At 31.6% G+C, this 18,922-nt stretch overlaps 2 protein-coding genes across 2 annotated transcripts; one reads left to right on the top strand and one right to left on the bottom strand.

The window, feature by feature from the left end:
* Positions 1–834: 834 nt before the first annotated feature.
* Positions 835–5,882, bottom strand: LOC133693489 (G-box-binding factor 4-like). Its single transcript, XM_062114709.1, has 4 exons — positions 4,815–5,882; positions 4,647–4,718; positions 3,226–3,255; positions 835–1,376 (listed from the first exon to the last, which is right to left on the bottom strand). Exons 1-4 carry the CDS (start codon positions 5,583–5,585, stop codon positions 1,296–1,298), a joined length of 954 nt encoding a protein of 317 aa, XP_061970693.1. The 5' UTR covers positions 5,586–5,882; the 3' UTR covers positions 835–1,295.
* LOC133694302 (UPF0496 protein At1g20180-like) lies at positions 5,780–16,925 on the top strand. Its single transcript, XM_062115791.1, has 3 exons — positions 5,780–5,789; positions 5,887–5,960; positions 15,846–16,925. The coding sequence occupies exons 1-3, from the start codon at positions 5,780–5,782 to the stop codon at positions 16,923–16,925; spliced, it is 1,164 nt and encodes a 387-aa protein (XP_061971775.1).
* The last annotated feature ends 1,997 nt before the right edge of the window (positions 16,926–18,922 follow it).

Raw genomic sequence — 18,922 nt, 5'->3', positions numbered from 1 at the left:
TTGCTTCAATGTCGCAACTATCTACGTCACACTTATATTAACAATCTTTGCAAATTAACAAGGCCTGATTTTACAAATGTACAGAATTAAACAGGTTTCTTAATGCACACACACAGGCTTTGCAAGTTGCATTTTCTAAATTTAGGTGGAGATAATGTAAAATCACAATTTTTTATGATAATAAAAAAATAGTTTTCAAAAATAATCCACACGAGTTAAAATTAAAGTTTACAACTAACTGCATTGTCTATTTAGTTAAAAATAAGATAAATCTTCTTAAAAAGTTACATTTTGAACCTGTTCTTGTCTAACACCACTTCAAAATATGATTTCAATTATAAAATCTTAAATTTTAAAAGTTACAACAATGACTTTGTCGTACCTCGAACAAATTGAACTTCAAAGACAGCATCCCTACGAAATTTGATATTTCCTAAATAAATTCTCAACTGTCTTGGGGGCTGCTATCTTTTTAATAAAATAAATAAATAAATCATAGATCTTGCGTCCAAAACTCACTGATGTAAGAAGAAACAACTAAAAGTAAGTCATCATATCCCCTAAAATTTGGAGTAATTCATCATTGGTAAGATCCAACACTGCCCTAACACCTTGGATTTATGCCTCCTTTCCCTTCCAGCATCGTTTAGTAATATTATATCCATTTAACATCCAAAATCCATAACTGGACCTTGGATTTCTAAAATGAACGAGCTCTACGTTTTCTCCCTCGGAGGCCATCCATCGGAGAATTTACACCTGAAAGAAAACAAAACTTCCTAGAATGCCGTATCGAGGACCTGCATCATTATGGTCAGAGCTCCGAGACGTGGATTTTAAACATGACTGCAAGTATTTTGCAGCAAAATAAAATCAAAACAAGTTCTGCTACAAATAGACACCACCACCGCTCTATATTCTGCCAACTCTCATTACTTACCAGCACATAAATACAGTATACCAGTCCAGCACTTCTTCCCCCCTGTACCACAATTGGGGGTAACAAAGCACTGCATTGCGTAGCAACACCTCCTAACTACATAAATAACCAAAACCTTTTACCATCTATCCAGACGGGATCGTCGCCCCCTAATTCACTTTTATGCAATTTACTTTATGATTCAGGTTGCAATTCTTTTTTTCTCTCTCTCTCTCTCCCCACATAAATAACCACGGTTGCTCTAAATGGCGATTGGGTTCACAATCTAATCCACTAGAAAATGAATTTTCGGGAGGATGCTGCTTTTCCTCCATGTATGAGAACCATATGAATTATCAACTCGAGCACAAACAATCTACCACTGCAAAGAGTTGACTCTCCGGAGCACGCGTCGTGGCCTTCGCTTCTCAACAACGGGAATCACTTTTTCCATAAGCTGTATAACAAAATAAATAAATAAAATAAAAATAGAAATAAAAAGTCAACAACAATTTCAAATGGTCTTCGTCCTGTGAATGCTCACTATAGGGATCAGAAAAAGAATCAATGGCTCTATATATAGTTAATGAAGCTCAGAGTCGTCAAAACTATGAATCATCTAAGAATAAATGCCTTCCATGCTACTATATATAGTAGTCTACCTAGGCTACTACTACATTGAGTAGTCTCTACTGAGTGCTCAAATAAAATATTCACAATTGGTATACAGTACTTTAAGACCTGAAAACCTTCAAGCATAAAACACACATCTTCATTTTGCATTCTATTCAATGGGTTAGTGTTAACAATTAAGAATAGGTGGAATCTGTACTACTGTAACCCATTTCAACATTGTCTTTCAAAAGCTAGTACAACATGTTTACAACCCTTTGAATTGAATTCAATTTAGAGGTTATAATAAGATCTCATGTTTGGAACTATTTTGATTGTCAATAATTTAAATCTCTAATTTCTATTCAAAGGGTTTGGATTTGCTTTTGTGGGTTCATTGGTGGAGAACTGGAGGTAGAAAGAGAGAAGGGGTTTGTGATGGTTAAAGGAGGTGATTTCTTTGTTGTTGGAAATATCTAATGTATTGAGATAACTTTTGAAGGAATAAGAGGAAGGAAATGAGAGTAATATGAGAAACAAAATGAATTGACTATGGCGATAAAATTTCTCTTCCAAACATGTTAATTCAACTTATTTATTAATTGGAGTCGATTTGAACATGATAATTCAATTCAATTTTGATAGTGAATTAGTTCCAAATATGTTGTTAAAAAATGATTGTTTATAGCAATTCCAAAATGGATGTGTACAAATAGTTAAAGAATTGAGACCTCTATTACAAACACTCCTTTTCATATCCACGAATTACTCTATTTTCTCCATTTCTTTCTTCAATGAAGCATCTTGTAATGCAACTAACATTTTAGTTTTGTTGTCCATAAGGTAATTTGGCTCCTCAACAATTTGATAAGCATTTCTCAACAATTTTCAATTTTTCCTCATTTTAAATTCTGATGCTTTCATTTTCCACTTTCCTCAATTGTAAAAGTTTCAAAACTTCTAAGCTTCAGAATCTTTAAGAGTTCTTGAATCCTATAGTGCTACCAAACCTCTGAACATAGGTTTGGTTTCAAACCCAGTGTCCATTAATACAATAATTCCCCCTCAAAACCTATCCAGTAGAACAGAACCTGATTCAGAAAGACAATGAGGGTTCCTGTGCCAACCAAATCTAGTTATTCCCTTGAGTTTTCAAGTATAGTATAGCTCATCAACACAAATACAATACATAATCCCACCACCCAATTCATGGGTATATGGATGTATCCATACTGCAAAAGTATACGCACAAACATACAACCATGTCATTGAAGTCCTAAGCAAAGTCACACAAGTCCACTTCATTCCATAAATGGCAAGGGGATAGTTTCAACCCCAACCATGGTTTTTCAAAACTCAAAGCATTAGGTTGCTAACCTTTCAACATTATTATTAGAACCCAAACACACCTAAAACCAAATTTTTGGAAAAGCTGTTCTGGATGGTTATTCAAAACCAAAGTCAAGCACACCTTTAAAACAATATGCATTAAAGCATCTATCATCCTAAACAAGAAATCCAAGTGAAACCAGTGTCTTTCATTAGTTACATTTCATAGTGTTTCTTCCTCTACTGACACATTTCCATTTTTATGTGTTCAATGCATTTCACTTATACTCCAAACTTCATACAGTGTTATAGCAGGGTTTTAGTGTTTTCAGTGTGATAAAATAGTAACAGAAGAGAATCAGTACCTGCTTAAACCTTTCCTTGGTCCTCTCTTCCTGCATAATGAACAGCTTTTGTTGGACAAGAGAAAACACACCAAAAAATTTTGTGGCATGCAGAACAAGTAGATCACCATATGCCTCTGATGAAACAGGCATTGAGATCTTTTCTAATTAAATAAATTCTAATAAATACATACAGACAAATTAGACATATAAAGCCCAGGAGAGACCAGAAAAGCATGGCAATTTATACCTGCTGGGTGTAACTACATGACCCATGATGAAGTATCTATTGGTGTTAACTTCAAAGCATAACACTGATTGTTACAGTTAAAATTTTAAATAATGCTAACCATTAACTGTTTATGCAAACAAAGCTGATAAACTCTCAATGTGCCATTGTGTATCCACTTTAAAGAAAAGAATGCATCATTCAATAGCACAGCACTAGGTCCTAACAAAGTAACATTTTTTTTGTAATAGAGCCTGGGAAAAAGCATTATGAGATGTTCATGTGTTTGAGACTGAATAGAAGAAATGAAAATCAGACAGTAAGGAATAAGCAAAACAGCTACAAACTACGCAGTGAGTACCAATAGGCGATGTAAATAGAATATTAAGTTCATAAAAAGATTACAAAGTCTCCGTTACATTAAACTTATGACAGAGACAGGAGCAAGCCAGTGCAAACATAATGTGGAAATTGGCTGCATATTGTTTGACTTATTTTATACTATCTAAATCTACAAGTCTGAATTCACATATGTTTAGATGCAGCAGGGCTATCCTGCGTATCAAAGGGCAATAGGTCTGACATGTACAATGATGCCTAAGGATTTTTATTTCTACCCATTTCAATTGTCTTAAGCCATTCTGGAAAGTTTTAAGAACAATAATGGATTTCAAACACGCTCTAAGAAAGTAGGATCCATAAGACATGACAACAGATAATCGGGACACAAGAACTAATATACCTACATTACAAGTCTTAAGACTAATTTGTTTAGTGAGCAAAGTAAGAATCATTGATCAATGCAGCAGCCCTATGCCACTGGGTTTGGATAGCTTTTTGGTTCTTGCATTGCTGATGTCATTTTTCTTGTCGTTGCTGCCATGATTTGGACAATCCAAATTCAGTTTATGTCTTGGCTAAAGCGAACATAGAAAACATCACCACCATAAGTTTCTGTGTTGCTATTTGTAACTCACGCAACATAGGGTTGAAGGCAATAATCGAACAGCAAACTGCTAACTACAATCTCCATGACCACAAAGCTAAAAGCTCAGACTAATTGACTATACCAAAGTGTCCCAAATAGCAGGGAAAAGGTATCAATGAGTACCAAATTGTGATTTAATAAGGTTATACTAACAAGGAAGAAAAAGAAAACAAATCCTGAATTCATAATTCCAAATTATGCTGAAAATAATACAAGTTGAATTACCTTCTCTTTAAGCAGCTGCTCATTCTCCTCGTCTAACCTCACTGCCAAAGACTCCAATTCCACTTGATAAGCCTAAAACACCCACAATTGTTGAATCAGTATCAGCAATCATCATGACAAAGCGTGCGTGCCCACACACACACACACACACACATATAAACCTCTGACCTGCTTCCTCTCTCTAGACCGTGCAGCAGACTCCCGATTCTTAATCATCCTCCTCTGCCTCTGCTGCGCCGCCTTATCCAAGGGTTCCATTACGACCGTCCTCCCTCTCTTCCCTCTTCCTCCACCACCACCACCACCACCACCACTACCACTACCAGCTACAAGCTCCACCTCGACTCCATTCCCAAACCCAACAATGGAGCCTTCCACCTTATCCAACACCTGAAATGCACTCGGCGGGACAGGATCAAACGCATACAATCCTCCACTCAACCTCTCAGGCTGTGGCATCTTCACATCATCCCCATCCTCTCCAACCACATCCACCGCCCCCGCCTTAGCCAAAAAATCCTCCAAAGTCATCATCTCATCTGGCTCGTCCTTCATTTCCTTCCTTCCCGCCACAATTTCTCTCCATATATCATCCGCAGTCTTAGTCTCTTGTGGAATTACATCGCTCATATCCTGATTATCAGTACCATTTGTCTCGATTGGTGGAGGGGGGGGAGGGTTAGGAGTTTCCATTAGGGTTATTTGTGCGCCTAGGAGAGTCGATTCAGTTGATGGAGAGGCGTATACGTTACGTAAGATGCCGTCTGTCATTGTCGATTCTCTTTGGAATAATTGGTCAGTAGATTGATGAGCTAGTTTTTCTGTAGTATTAGTAGCAGAAAGGGAAGAAGAAATAGCGCGTCGCGATCGAGATGAAGTTGTTGAAGATAGATCCGAATTTCTAGGTTTCGACGACGCCATCACCTTCGACGAAGCCATCTCAGGAGGAGGAGGAGGAGACTTTTCTTTTTCTCCTTCCGATTTTCCAGCTTCAATTTATTTATTTATTATTATTGTCATTATTTAAAATTTACTTTCAATCTGGGGTTTTGCTTTTGTTGGGTTTGGTTTTCGGGAGATTTGGGGTTTTGAGTTTGTTATTCTGTTGGGATCAGGGAGACTCCCTGGAGAGAATGAAGGCTTGTATAAAGCGCGTGAGATTTTGCCGGCCGGGGTGGGGTTGCCGATATGCGTGGGTGGGGTTGTTGGGTTCTTTGACTGGGTTTTATTCCTTTTTCAGCTTTGATGGACGGCTGTGATGGCTGTGAAGGACTGCGGATGTCCTTTGATCTTGATGATGATTTGGAGGTTGTGGTACTGTCTGATAGTGATTGGTGGTTGAAGCTAGAATAACTGTCCGTTACTCTACACCGTGGATTCTTGGGCTGGATCAATTTGGGCTTTCTGTTTCGGTTGATGTCTACCCGTATTTACGACGTTCTTTGATTCACTTTTTGTCACAAGGGCCTGGATCTAACAACTTGAGCCCACCATTATAGAAATTAATTTTATTATTATTGTTGTTGTTATATGTTTTCTCTTTTCTTTTTTTTTTCTTTTAATTTTATGGAAAGAGATGAGAGATTATTTAGGAGGTTTGACTTGGTGCTCCTTGCATTCACGGGGAGCAATTATTCATCGGGGTTACACCAATTTTATTTTTTTTAAATAATCACTCACTAACTTAATATAATATAATAAAATTTAAACTATGAAAATATCGAGGAGTGATCAAACTCTAGATTTACTCCTCAAATATCATCAGTTCAAATCTTACAAATATTAAAATCACTAAAAATTTATATAATCGTTAATTTCAAAACTCGTGAGATTAATCAAGGTACATACAAATTGGTCCAAACATTCATATTAATAAAAAAAAAAAACAATTTTCAAACCAACAAGCAATACTTCACCATATCATCATGTTTTCCTTGACATGGATAATGTTATCCTTAACCTTTCTTAAATCTAAATTCATTTACAAATTTATGGTGAATTTTATTTTTATTTTAAAAATAGTTGTACAAATTGGTTAATCACACACATGATTAAAAAATATATATTATCTAGTAAGATTAGTTGAGATTCGCGCAAGCTGACTCGGACACTCATATTAATAAAAAAAATATATATTGTATCTTTTATATACATTTATATTTAAAAATACCTATAATATACCTGTTCGTGATTAAATCTTGTAATACTTTTGTTTTTTTGTAAGTAAGATTAATCAAACATAAATATACTATTTTTTTAAATGGTTAGTGATGAGTTTCGAATTCCACACCCCAAATTTTTTATGGGAAAGAAAATATATAACTCTAGCTTTCCTAATATTTTTTTTAAAATAAAAATATTATTAAACCATGTACTATTCTCGAGGTTATTTTTTTGATATTTTCACCCGTGATCGTGATAAGTGTATTATGTTTAATTCAAGTAAGCAAGCGTGTGCAAGCGACCAATTGACAAGAAATTGTTTGTGATAAAAAAATGCATCAATCAAAGATTTTGTGCATACTATAATTAGCGTTTAGTTACAAAAGTGGAACTAGGATTGTGTTGGGAAAATAAAAGTTATAATTATTATGTTTGGTTTTATTGTCTATGAAATAAAATAAATAGATCAGGGATCAATACACGCACCCGCATTTATATTAAAAATATATTAAAAGCTTGTAATAAAGAAAAAATCATGACATATATACCAAGTATATAATAAAGTAAAAATAGTTTAAAATTATTACTTGTTAAAGTATTTAGAATTTAATTTAGTTGAAGATTTATTGTTTTTAATTATCAATTATTTATTTTTAAAATTTTATTGTTTTTTTAAGTAAATTGAATGCTGTTAATAAATTTCTTAAAATTCCAAAGATATTATCTTCTTTAATTATATTTATAAATAAAATTCATGAACTCCAAAAATGTTTCTCAATATATTTTTACAACAACAGAAACTAAACTTTAAGGTAGAATAAAAAAAAACTTGTGAAAAACTGAGCTTAGAACAAAGAAAAGTATGCCAACAAGTAAGATGGAAAGGGAGTTCTGAGTTTTTTTTTAAAAGTATTTTTTATTTTAAAATATATTAAAATAATATATTTTTTATTTTTTAAAAATTATTTTTGACATTAATATATTAAAATAATTTAAAAACATCAAAAACATATTAATTTAAAATAAAAAAAATAAATTTTTTTGAAAAGATTTTCTAACCACACAGTATCAAACACTACCGAAAACGAATCTGAAAATATACGTGAAATGGAACTGGCCATTCTTATATTTCCTACATTCCACGTCAACCCGTTTATTTCACATTAAACTATTTCAGCGCCCCATCCTAAACATTTCTAAATGCCATTAAAACACAAGAGTCAGCACGGTCCAGTGGGATTTTTGCATTTTTGTCATTCATGCATATAACATCAAGAAGTAAATTCTTATGTAATAAAATGGCATCATTCATAAATAATCTTAACTTACCTAACATTATTTAAATATCAAAACCAACACAATTTTATTATATTTTCAATTTAACCCAAATTTCCTAATTATGGCTACCACTAACCCTTTAATTTTTGCAAGATTGGCCTTCAATTTCTCTGATTAAATCCTTAATCATGTAATAGAAATCTCAATTAATCAATAATTAACATAAATTCATACTTTTCCTAGCAAATCATATAAATCCTAAAATCCTTAAATTTAGAAATTTTCAATGTCCTAAATCATAACAAGAAAATGAGTGGATATGATTACAAAAGAATACTTTACCAATGCTAATTAATTCAATTTGATAAGCCTTTTGCAACAATTTCAAGATTTTTCTTCCATTCTTTCAATTCCAAGCTTTCTCTCTCTATACACCTAAACTCTCCATCTCTCTCTATCTAAACTTTTCTTTAATTTGATTTGACTTTTCTTACAGAAATCACCGAAAACCCAATTTCATGCCCGAAAACTTGAGAGATATTCAAGAAAAATGGAGAAGGAAGAACAAAATTTAGTGCTGTCGGCTTCTACATATAAGGGGAGGGAGTTTTTTGCTTTATTTACAAGATTGACATTCTTTAATTGCCATACATTTTATTTTGTAAAATACCGGGTCGACCATACTTTTTACATCAATTTAATTTTTATTTCATTCTATTTTTTACGCTAACTAATTAAAAATTTTCACCTCTATTCATAAAAGTTTCTTCTCTTAATTTATTATACATATAATAGAGAGTTTACTTGTCCATCATATCTATATGAATATCTTTTAACCGAATAATATATATATATATATATATATATATAATGGATTTAAGTTAGATTTCAAGTAAATCTTGACAATATTTATATTTTATTTATTATTTATTAAGTAATATAATTATTAAAAAAAACTTATTTATTTGAATCGGTTCATATATGTATTCATCTAGTTCAATGTCATGTAAAACACCTAAACATATTTGAATAGTTGTTAAAAAAAGAAGAAGATGAAAGTAAAAATATTTGAATAAAAAGTAAATTTCGCTAAGAAAAACTTATACCTACGAAATCACTCAAATACATGAGCTTTTGAATTTGGGACCCATATGGTGACACGATGTGTACACTTTTTACATGAATAATGTGGTAAAAAATCAGATAAAGCCACAAGGAGTTGCCAATTAAGGGAGAAAAACCAAATCTCCTAGCGAAATTACCTTCTACATAGACACAAGTTATTATTTGTTAGAACAATATAATAATAAATTCACCCTTCCATTACTAAACTCTTGAGCTAGTTGTTAAGGATAATATAGTTTTTTTAATAACATCTATTAATTATTATTAAATTGATCACATTTATATTAATTTTTTTAATTTTTACATAATAAAATTACTGAAAGACCTTTTAAAGCAAAATATGAAATTTATTTTCATTGGCTTATTCATCTTTTTATATCTTTAAGCATAATAAAATGATTAAATTACTTTTATAAGTAAAATTTCTTTAATTGACGCACAAGTGGCTTCTAGGGCGACATGCGAATCATCTCGGCACCCTTTCCATTCCTGAACAGTGTGTGTGGACAACGGATTTCTAGTTTGGCATCAATGATCTTTTTTCTCTCTCATCTTTGATTGTCATGTTTAGCCTTCTAGATTTTCAAAGCAACTTTTAAATTTATTTTTTTTTAAATTTGATTCATGTTCTTTTGATTACTATTTATTTTATTTGAAATGATTTATAGAGTTAGGATTTGTTTTTAATTTCATCCTCCTTGATTTTTTTATTTTTCAAATTTGATCTCATTCTTTATATTATTTTTTGTTTTATTTGTGATAGTTTTTAGATATTTTTTTACAATTTTATCCTTTTTCAGTTTTTTTACTATCAAATTTGATCCTTATTCTTTTGATTATTTTTTTTTATAGAATATTTCATTGGTTTTGAAAATAACTCGGGTTATCTTGAGTCTTTTTATTTATCGTTTTTTGGGGTTAAATATAGCTTTTTTAATAGACATTCTATTTTTGAATTAAATTAATTAATTGATTAAATATAAACATGAGATGTTCACTTCATGATATATTATTTGATTTGCTTTTTGGGTTGTTGCTTTTACGGTGTGTGCGATCTCTATCGGTGTTGTTGTGTAGCCTTTCACAATGATTTTAAAACCATCTTGGTCAACTCTTTCTAATAGTCAAAAAGTGTACATGGCGGAGCGATAATAAGTCTCCAACGAGCTTTTTTTTTTCTCATTCCGAGTATTATATTGACAACTCATTTTTTTATGGTTAATTATTGCAAGTTTTTTTTTATACTGTTAATATTTTTTTTTCATATTATTAAATTAACTGATTTTATTGAATTCAGTCAAGTTAATTACTCAAGTTATGCATCTTTCTTGCTTATTTAAAAACATTGGTATTGTCTGAATATTTTTTTTATTTGCAATTTCTTACTAGTTTATTTATTATTTTTATATTTTTGATATTTTTATTAGCCGATCATCAAACCCAATTAATCTAATGACCTGCATTTTTTTTATTTTTAAATACTTGTGACTTTTCATGTTAAGAAAATTTAGGTCGGCGCACGGATGTCGGGGCCACCCATCTAGTTCATAATGAATTTTTGAGGGGGAAATGAATAAGAAGATTCTTAGACGTTACAACTATAAACATGAGACCTGTAACTATTACATAAAAACCCAACTTTTTTTAAAAGGTATTTTTGGCTTGCATATATAACCGGCCTAATTTATTAACGAGTTTTAAGTTATTATGTAATAATAAAGTTATTAAAAAGCTGTATCGTCACCGACAATTTACGGATGACGCCCTCTAAGCTACTTCTTGTATTACTTTGATTCTGTTCACGTTTATTTTCACTTCTAGAGTCCCCGTGGCAATTTCAGTAATTATACTGTTTTGGCTGGTATTATCATTGTTTTCGTATATTATAATCTATAAGCTAGGTATATGGGTAGCAAATGCTATATGCGTGTCTTTTTTAGCTCGTTTATTTTTATATTTTAAAAATATTTTTTTTATTTTTTTAAATCGTTTTGATATATTAATTAATATCAAAAATATTTTTTAAAAATAAAAAAATATATTATTTTGATATAATTTTTAACAAAAAAATATTTTTTTAAAAATAATTGCTACCATTCTTTCAAACATTTTTTTTTATTGCAGTGGTTGCACTTACAATTTTTTTTACAATTTTTTTTACCTTTATAAAATTGTACCAAAGATACTGAGAAAAGGTTTTTACATGTTTCTTGTTCTGTTTTGTGTTTTTTAATGATCGAAAACTTCATCATCTCTCTATAATAGTTTTTTTCCGAATAAATTAAGCCATATCCATGAAGTCTCCTGGCCTTCGTTTGAAACATATAGAGAGAGTACATTTCTTCACGCACAAGAGCAAGGATTTTCCTTCTTTCAATCAATCAGTATGAAGATCCTTACTTAACTACATGTAAAAGATTGATAATCCAATGACTTTTATCTCTCAGTTTTTTTTTTTTAAAAAAGAGGATAGTGGTTTGGTTAGACATGTTAATTAATCGACAACATGCAAAAGAAAATCTTTCATGCAATCGTTTCACATTGAACATTAGATGCCACCCTAATACACAATTACCTTGAATTCTAGTTTACCATTGTTTTTTTAATGGTAAACTCGATTATTATTTAAAAAAAATACACATTTAACTTGTATCACTAGCTAGTTGAGAAGGATGGGAGAATTTTATGAGGGAAAACAAGCCAAGCGATCGATTAGGAAACTGTGCATATTCATGTGAACACGGATATTGTCAGATGAGGTATACATAACCATTCGTCGTCCTCATCAGAAACTGAAATTTCCACGCATCCACGATATATATCTTGCCCTAACGAGTTGGGTATAGCTTGTACGAGTTTGAAAATGATATTCTTCTAAGCATGATATGAATAGATCTTTCGTTTTGATAAATATTATGAGATTACTTACACATCTTAACATTGAACTTATTTATGAAATGATTAAATTAATTAGCTTTTCATTTTATTAATGCAGTGATTAGATGAATTAATCACATTCCATGACAGGGCAGAGATTAAGCTTGGTTGCCCCCTACTTCCTAAACACTTTTCCTGTTTTCCATGCATGAAATGAAATGCCGAAGCACCAAGCAACCGGCTACGGCTGCTCAAAGAGCAAAAACCCGCCGTTGTTTTCACAGAGCACGTAAAGGGGGAGAGAGAGAGAGAGAAAAATCCGAACAACTTCTATCTTTATCCGTTCTCGAGTTTATACTCAATGACATGGCCAGTGTGTTAAAGTTGGCTACACTATTTATTATTTTTTATTTAAAATAATTCACTTTTTTTACCTGATTAGTTAATTAATATTTATAATTAATTTAAATTACCAACAAATGAAAACAAGAACCCAATACTCTTGGGCTGCTTTCCCTAGCCGGAGATGAAAGAGGTAGATAAAAGATCGTTGAAATCGCTTTGATGCAACCAGAAAACATAGAACTCAAAAGAATGCTTAATCGAGTTTAGTTTTTTTGAAGAGATGTTAAAGGAAAGAAAACCTGTCATTATTTTTAACACTTCAGTATATATGCTCCAGGTATATGCGTGGCGCCTTTGTTTTTATGTTTTCAGAGAATGTTTGTTTTTTATTTTAAATTAATATTTTTTGATATTTTTAAATTGTTTTGATATGCTAATATTAAAAATAAATTTTAAAAAATAGAAAAAATATTATTCTAATATATTTTTAAATAAAAAAAATATTTTAAAAGTAAATATATTAAATCGTGATCTTAATCTCTTCTATAGGCCGTTCAACATTTTATGGTTTAAATCATCCGTCATCATTCCCGTACAATTGCTATCAATACAAACAAACAGTAATACATACAATACAAAGACAGACAATGAATGAAATTGTCTCCCCCCAGAATGCTGGACATTAATTGATTTTTTCTTTCAATTTAGTTTTTTTTATTATTAAATTTATTTAAAATAATTTTTTTATTTTAATTTATTTTTATAAAAATTTCTCAATCTCAATCTCATAATAATCAGGATTATATATTTAACACGTCAAATTTATAAGAAAAAAAATATAAACTATCATATGAGAATAATTTTAGTAATAAAATACAAATTAGGGTTTTTGTTACAACTTTTTTTTTTTTTAATTATGTCTTTCTTTATTCCTTGATTACCAATCTTTAAATTAAAAGACTGAATAGGAACTCGAGCTATACAACGAGCATGACTCTTCTCCATTTCTTTCAGGATATCAAACTCTTCAAGTAAAAATCTCGAATCTTAATCATGAACGGAAAAATGAAGCTAAATCACGGTTGATTACATACAATCAACTTTCAAAATATAAAGTTCATATAATGCATGCCTGAAAATACATTGGAAACAAGCTGCAATTTAATTTGTTTGGCACGTTAATTGAGCTTTATATAATTAATATTTGGATAATAAATTAATGGAAATCATGAATGCCTTCCGAACCACTTTATTAATTTGTGAGGTTCTTGAAGATGCATCAATGGAAAAGATGCGTCTACTAATTAACAAGTTAATTAGGCGAGGGTCCCCGCCTGATCTTATCCGTCCAATGATTAAAAGCAAGCAGTACTCGATCGGCGGTAATGATGACCTAGATGATAATCCATGAGCTAATTATTGGACTCAAAGGCTTACACGGCTTCGCCTTGTAGCCAAAAGGCATTTGCATGTTTTTTATTATTATTATTATTATTTATTATGAACACACTTTGGAACCAATCTACGGCTAGGTTGCTGCTAAGAGCCAAACCATATAAGAAAGCTTGTCCACTGGAGGTTTTCAGTTAATCAATTGTAAGCCTGAATTTCAATTTATTTATTAAAATTAACTATTCAAATTTTACCAATTATTATTTTATTTTTATTATGAAAAAAATAAATAAACTAACATGTTATGGTATAGCTTCCACTAAGCAACATACTTTCTCATGTAAACATTTTACTTAGAAGTGACACCTATTATATAAGTCTTGGTTTTTTTTTTAATTCTCTGAAACTCTTTGTTGGACTAAATCAGTTATTAATCTATTAATATTTTACATTTTATCAGTATTTTCTTCTGTCTAAAATAGTTTGTTTTCTAATAATTTTGTGTTTTTTATTTATCCAACCTACAAATACAATAAAATTATTATACAATAACACCAAATTTTTTTAATAATAAAACAATAAAATCATAATATTATCACTGACGGATTTTTAATCAGTAAATATCATCCTAATTTACTAATGGTATTTTTCTGTTGATATTGCCTTTGATATTTTGATAATTTTCTGATAATGCTAGGCCATGATATTTGTATATAAACGATTGCAAAGTGACAAACCAGTTGACAATATGAGGACAAGATTACAGACGTGTATAAAAAATTTAAAGACAAGAAATGCACAGGCAAACAGAAGGAAAAGAGCCTATATCTGCAATAAAGTTCCTGGAAAGAGGAGAACTCTTCAGCAAATTTAGCCTTAAAGCTTGCAAACAAATTGGAGAAGTAAATCCTGCTTTCTCTATTAGATAAGAATGTTATATATATATATATATATATATATATATATATATATATATATATATATATATATATATATATAAAAGATAACGTGAAACACAACACTTTCAAATGTCTTTTAGAGGCTTTATAAAGCAAAGACACATAATCGGTATACACAATTACCTATAGGAATCTGTTAAACAACTCATTAGAATCCTTCATTATCCGTAGGAGTACGAGTTTTTCTAAAGAAGCTCAAGCTGGGGACGTGAAAACTTTTATTAATTCGGGTACTCTCCTTCTTGATCAAAGTGATCAAAAGCTGTATCCCTCCTTCTGGGACTAAGATTTAAAAGCATATGATGTGGGTCAAATCTAGAGCTTCAAAGAACAGAAAAGGTATGCTACGTACCATATTAATGTCTCCATATTTCATTTTATATTAAGATTCACTAACAACTCATAGAGGAAAACAAAATTAGCTAGCTATGAAGGCCATGAATGGAAAGGGACATTTATTATGAATAGTTTGATCATATCATGTCTCGCCAATTATTATTCATCGTTTGTCACAAGGAAAGGTGATGAAATTAGGGAATATATGCCTTGCAATCATGGCTGAAGAAAAGTTAGCAATCTTTAGCACATATAGAACGGGAATGATTATATTTCTCAATTCTTCTACCAGAATCGATATTCATTTTTGCACTTGAAAAAAAAAAAAAACTGTAGAAGAAATTCTTTTTTTTTTACCTGATCGTCATCATGATATTCTATATATATATAAACTTCTCCATTCATTTCATAATAATCGTAGCTAGGGTGTTTTCTATGTAAACCATAACATTTTAAAACGAATTTCGCGTATATGAAAAATTATAGCTGCTTCTGTCAACTGTCCCCCCCCCAAAACAACTTGGCTCTTTTGTCAAACTTTAGTGTTCTTTGTCAGACAAAAGATAGTGTTTTATAGCTTTCCAGGAGCTGAAAATTAGTGCCTGTCTAAGGTCAGTACCTCCAAAATTAAAAAATAAATGTTTGAATTGCACTATTTACAAGCTGAAATTCTGATAGCACCTATATACGCCTCCTTTATCACTCAATTGTGTGATTTATATAGAATTTGGCAATTTTATCACGGTTTTCAGATGGGAAGGAATTCAGGGATGCCTGTAAAAGCTTGAATGTCAACGAGGAGTATCTTAGCGCGTTAAGAACCCAATCCTATGCTGATTTTTTCACCAAAGCTCAATCACTTGTAAACGAGCCATCTTTTCCATCTTACTGCCATAGAAAATTTTCTGAAATTCTCCTGGAACCGGGGCAGGATTCTATACCTGCAATTCTCGAATCAGCTTTTCTTTCAAAAGTACCTGAACTCAAAGGCCTCATGCTCAATTACTTTGACTTGAGTGCCGAGGCTTCAAATGTTTGTAGCTACCTCCTCAAAAATATAAACCAGATCCAATCTAGTTACCAGTTCATTCAAAGAGTGCTGAATAGTATCGATGATTACTCGCCTGATAAATTGAAATTGATTGTCTCCGAGCTGAACTCATTCATTGTCCAAAGCAATCCTTTTTCCACTCCTAACAAGCATGACTTCAAGTTAATTAACGACAGGTACTCTTCAGTTCTAAACCACCTAAAATCCAAAAGAAAAAAGGTGGCTAGGAAGATGAAGTTCATTGCATATATCCATAAGGCTTCAGGAATTTGCATAACAGCAGCCTGTGGCTTAATTGGAATTTCGGCTATTGTTCTAGCAGCACATACTCTTACTGTCGTAGTTATGGGTCCAGCCATTTTGAGCTTCCCACTAAAGCGCTTCAAGAAAAAGCTTTTGAGCTTTAAGTTTCTGAGAAGTGGATTCCTCAGGAAAGTAGGGCAGCAACTTGATGTGGCAGCCAAGGCAACTTACATATTGAATAGGGATTTTGACACGATGAGTAGACTTGTTGCTAGGCTTCACGATGAAGTTGAACACGACAAGGCAATGATACAGTTCTGTTTGGAGAGGAAAGAGGATAGATTTTCCTTTCAAGTGATAAAGGAGCTTAAGAAGAGTGATTCTGGGTTCAGGAAGCAGGTAGAGGAGCTTGAAGAGCACGTGTATCTCTGCCTGCTAACGATTAATCGAGCAAGAGCATTAGTGATTAAGGAAATGACAGCATCTAGCATTGAACATTTGAGTTACTAGAACAATACTTAATTTGTACAGGGTATATATACGTATCATTTATTTATTTATTTATTTTTACATCAATTATATGTGATGCTCTTCCTATTATATGTGGGTCTTTTCAGTTATGCATATTTGATTTTCTAGAAAGAGTTTTTTTTTTCTATTTTTCCAATAAATTAGTAGTCCGTTTTGATATGATTTTTTTTAAACCTCTGGAGCAGCTCATCCTGATATATGAATTGGACCATCCCAACTTAAAATAGAATTTTGAAGTGCACTGCTCAGCCTAGCCTAATTTATACTTCTGAACTACAATTATTAAATTCTGAGTAATTTTAGATTTTAATTGGTCCGAGTTAAAAAAATTAAAAGAGAAAAACTTGGCTGATTTAATAAAAAACTGGATCTAACTCAGTTAAAATCTGAATCTTAATATGTTAATTTTTATTTTATTTATTAAAATTACATCATTTTATTTTTTTAAAATATTTTTTTTGAATTCACCTTTTATTCATGACTCAAACCTTTCTATAGGTCAGGAATCACATCTAATACTTTGAACAGAAACAAGAGCACATGAACTGAAAATGTATAATACAGGGATAATATGTGAGTGAATTGCGGCATGAACTGAATTGATGTTGTTTTTTTATTAGAAGATAATATCTTACCATTAATTAAATCTAAATAAAACTGGATAGTTTATATATATTAGATAAATACATAAAGCTAGGATTGTAAGTACATAAAAAACTATATAATAAATAGTTTAATTTGATGACTACAATATTCATGCATTTTAAGTCCCACGCAATGTTTTATCATGTGATGAAGCGTGTACAACATATAGTTAATGATATATTAGGTAGGAGGATAGATGGCTCAAGGTGTCCATTATTAATATGGAAAAATTACCTGAGTATCATATAATTTACTCCATTTTAAACTTTTCCTTTATCGTTTTGAAAATTACTGAAAATATTATGAATTTTATATGTTCTTAACACTTTATATAGTGCCAAAAAAATCAATTAAAACGGTTCAATTATCTATAAGATTGTAATTATATTTTATTTAATAACTAAAAAACCCTTACATTAAAATAACTAAATAAAAAATAGCAATCCAGTAATTATAGCATACCTTCAAAGCATTTTTATTCTTCTCTTCCCTTGCCTTCTTTTTCTTCTTCTTCATCTCCTTTCTACTAACAGCCAGCATCACCGCCACCAAGAACTAACTAAACCACAGCCCTAACAACCACGACCTTACCCCTCCTCTCACCGAAAATAGAACCAACAATAGTAGCACACGAACCACTCAACAGCCCACTCCCACAGTGATCTTCATGGCATATCCGACAAATGAGAGCAAAAACCAAATGGAAAAGCACTCCAATCTTCTTAGTCGGTGAACCACCCTGCAAGGCTGCAACCCATTCCCACGACAATCTTCACGGCATATCCGATGAAGAAGAAAGTAACCGAGCAGAAAAGCACTTTGATTTATTTCATTGGCTAGTTCTGGTTCTCCCAACCTTCATTGACGGAAGAAATAGGTCACGAGGCTTCCGATCCATCCTCCATGCGTCGGAATCCTAGGCAGGGAGCAGTTACCAATCCTTCAGCTTGGTTTCAACTCTTTTAGAAGGCTAATCTTATCCTTCCATAGCTTTTCTGTACAATTTCTAAGTTGTTAATTATTAGCATGTTTTTAAATTATTTAAAGTGTTGAGTACGACAGTTCAATATATAAGATGGATTCAATGCTTCTTAATGATAATTCAAGATTGAATATTTGGAAAGTGGTGGAGGTGAGTTTGGTAGGGTGGTGGAGGTCAGTAGATTGAAGGAAGTGAAGGCGAAGATGGAACACAATGCATTGAAAAGGACATTTGGAGATAAGAAGGAACATATTAGGTTTGCAGGGATTGTAATCACACATATGAGATTCATATTGACAAAGATTCCGAGGTTTTTTGTAATTTCTCAAAACATGTCTTGAATAAAAGA

The sequence above is a fragment of the Populus nigra genome, chromosome 5 (genome assembly GCF_951802175.1).
Source record: "Populus nigra chromosome 5, ddPopNigr1.1, whole genome shotgun sequence".
NCBI classification, from domain to species: Eukaryota; Viridiplantae; Streptophyta; class Magnoliopsida; order Malpighiales; family Salicaceae; genus Populus; species Populus nigra.
The sequence above is the reverse complement of the archived record's forward strand: the minus strand, read 5'-3'. Positions and strand labels throughout refer to the sequence as shown.

Excerpts from the sequence above, each read along its gene's own strand:
- LOC133693489 (XM_062114709.1), bottom strand. The coding sequence starts at position 5,585 with ATGGCTTCGTCGAAGGTGATGGCGTCGTCGAAACCTAGAAATTCGGAT. Across the intron at positions 3,256-4,646 it reads AGCAGCTGCTTAAAGAGAAG|GAAGAGAGGACCAAGGAAAG; the intron begins GTAATTCAACTT and ends TTCATTATGCAG. Across the intron at positions 1,377-3,225 it reads CCAAGGAAAGGTTTAAGCAG|CTTATGGAAAAAGTGATTCC; the intron begins GTACTGATTCTC and ends TTTGTTATACAG.
- LOC133694302 (XM_062115791.1), top strand. Across the intron at positions 5,961-15,845 it reads ATGATGATTTGGAGGTTGTG|AATTTGGCAATTTTATCACG; the intron begins GTACTGTCTGAT and ends TGATTTATATAG.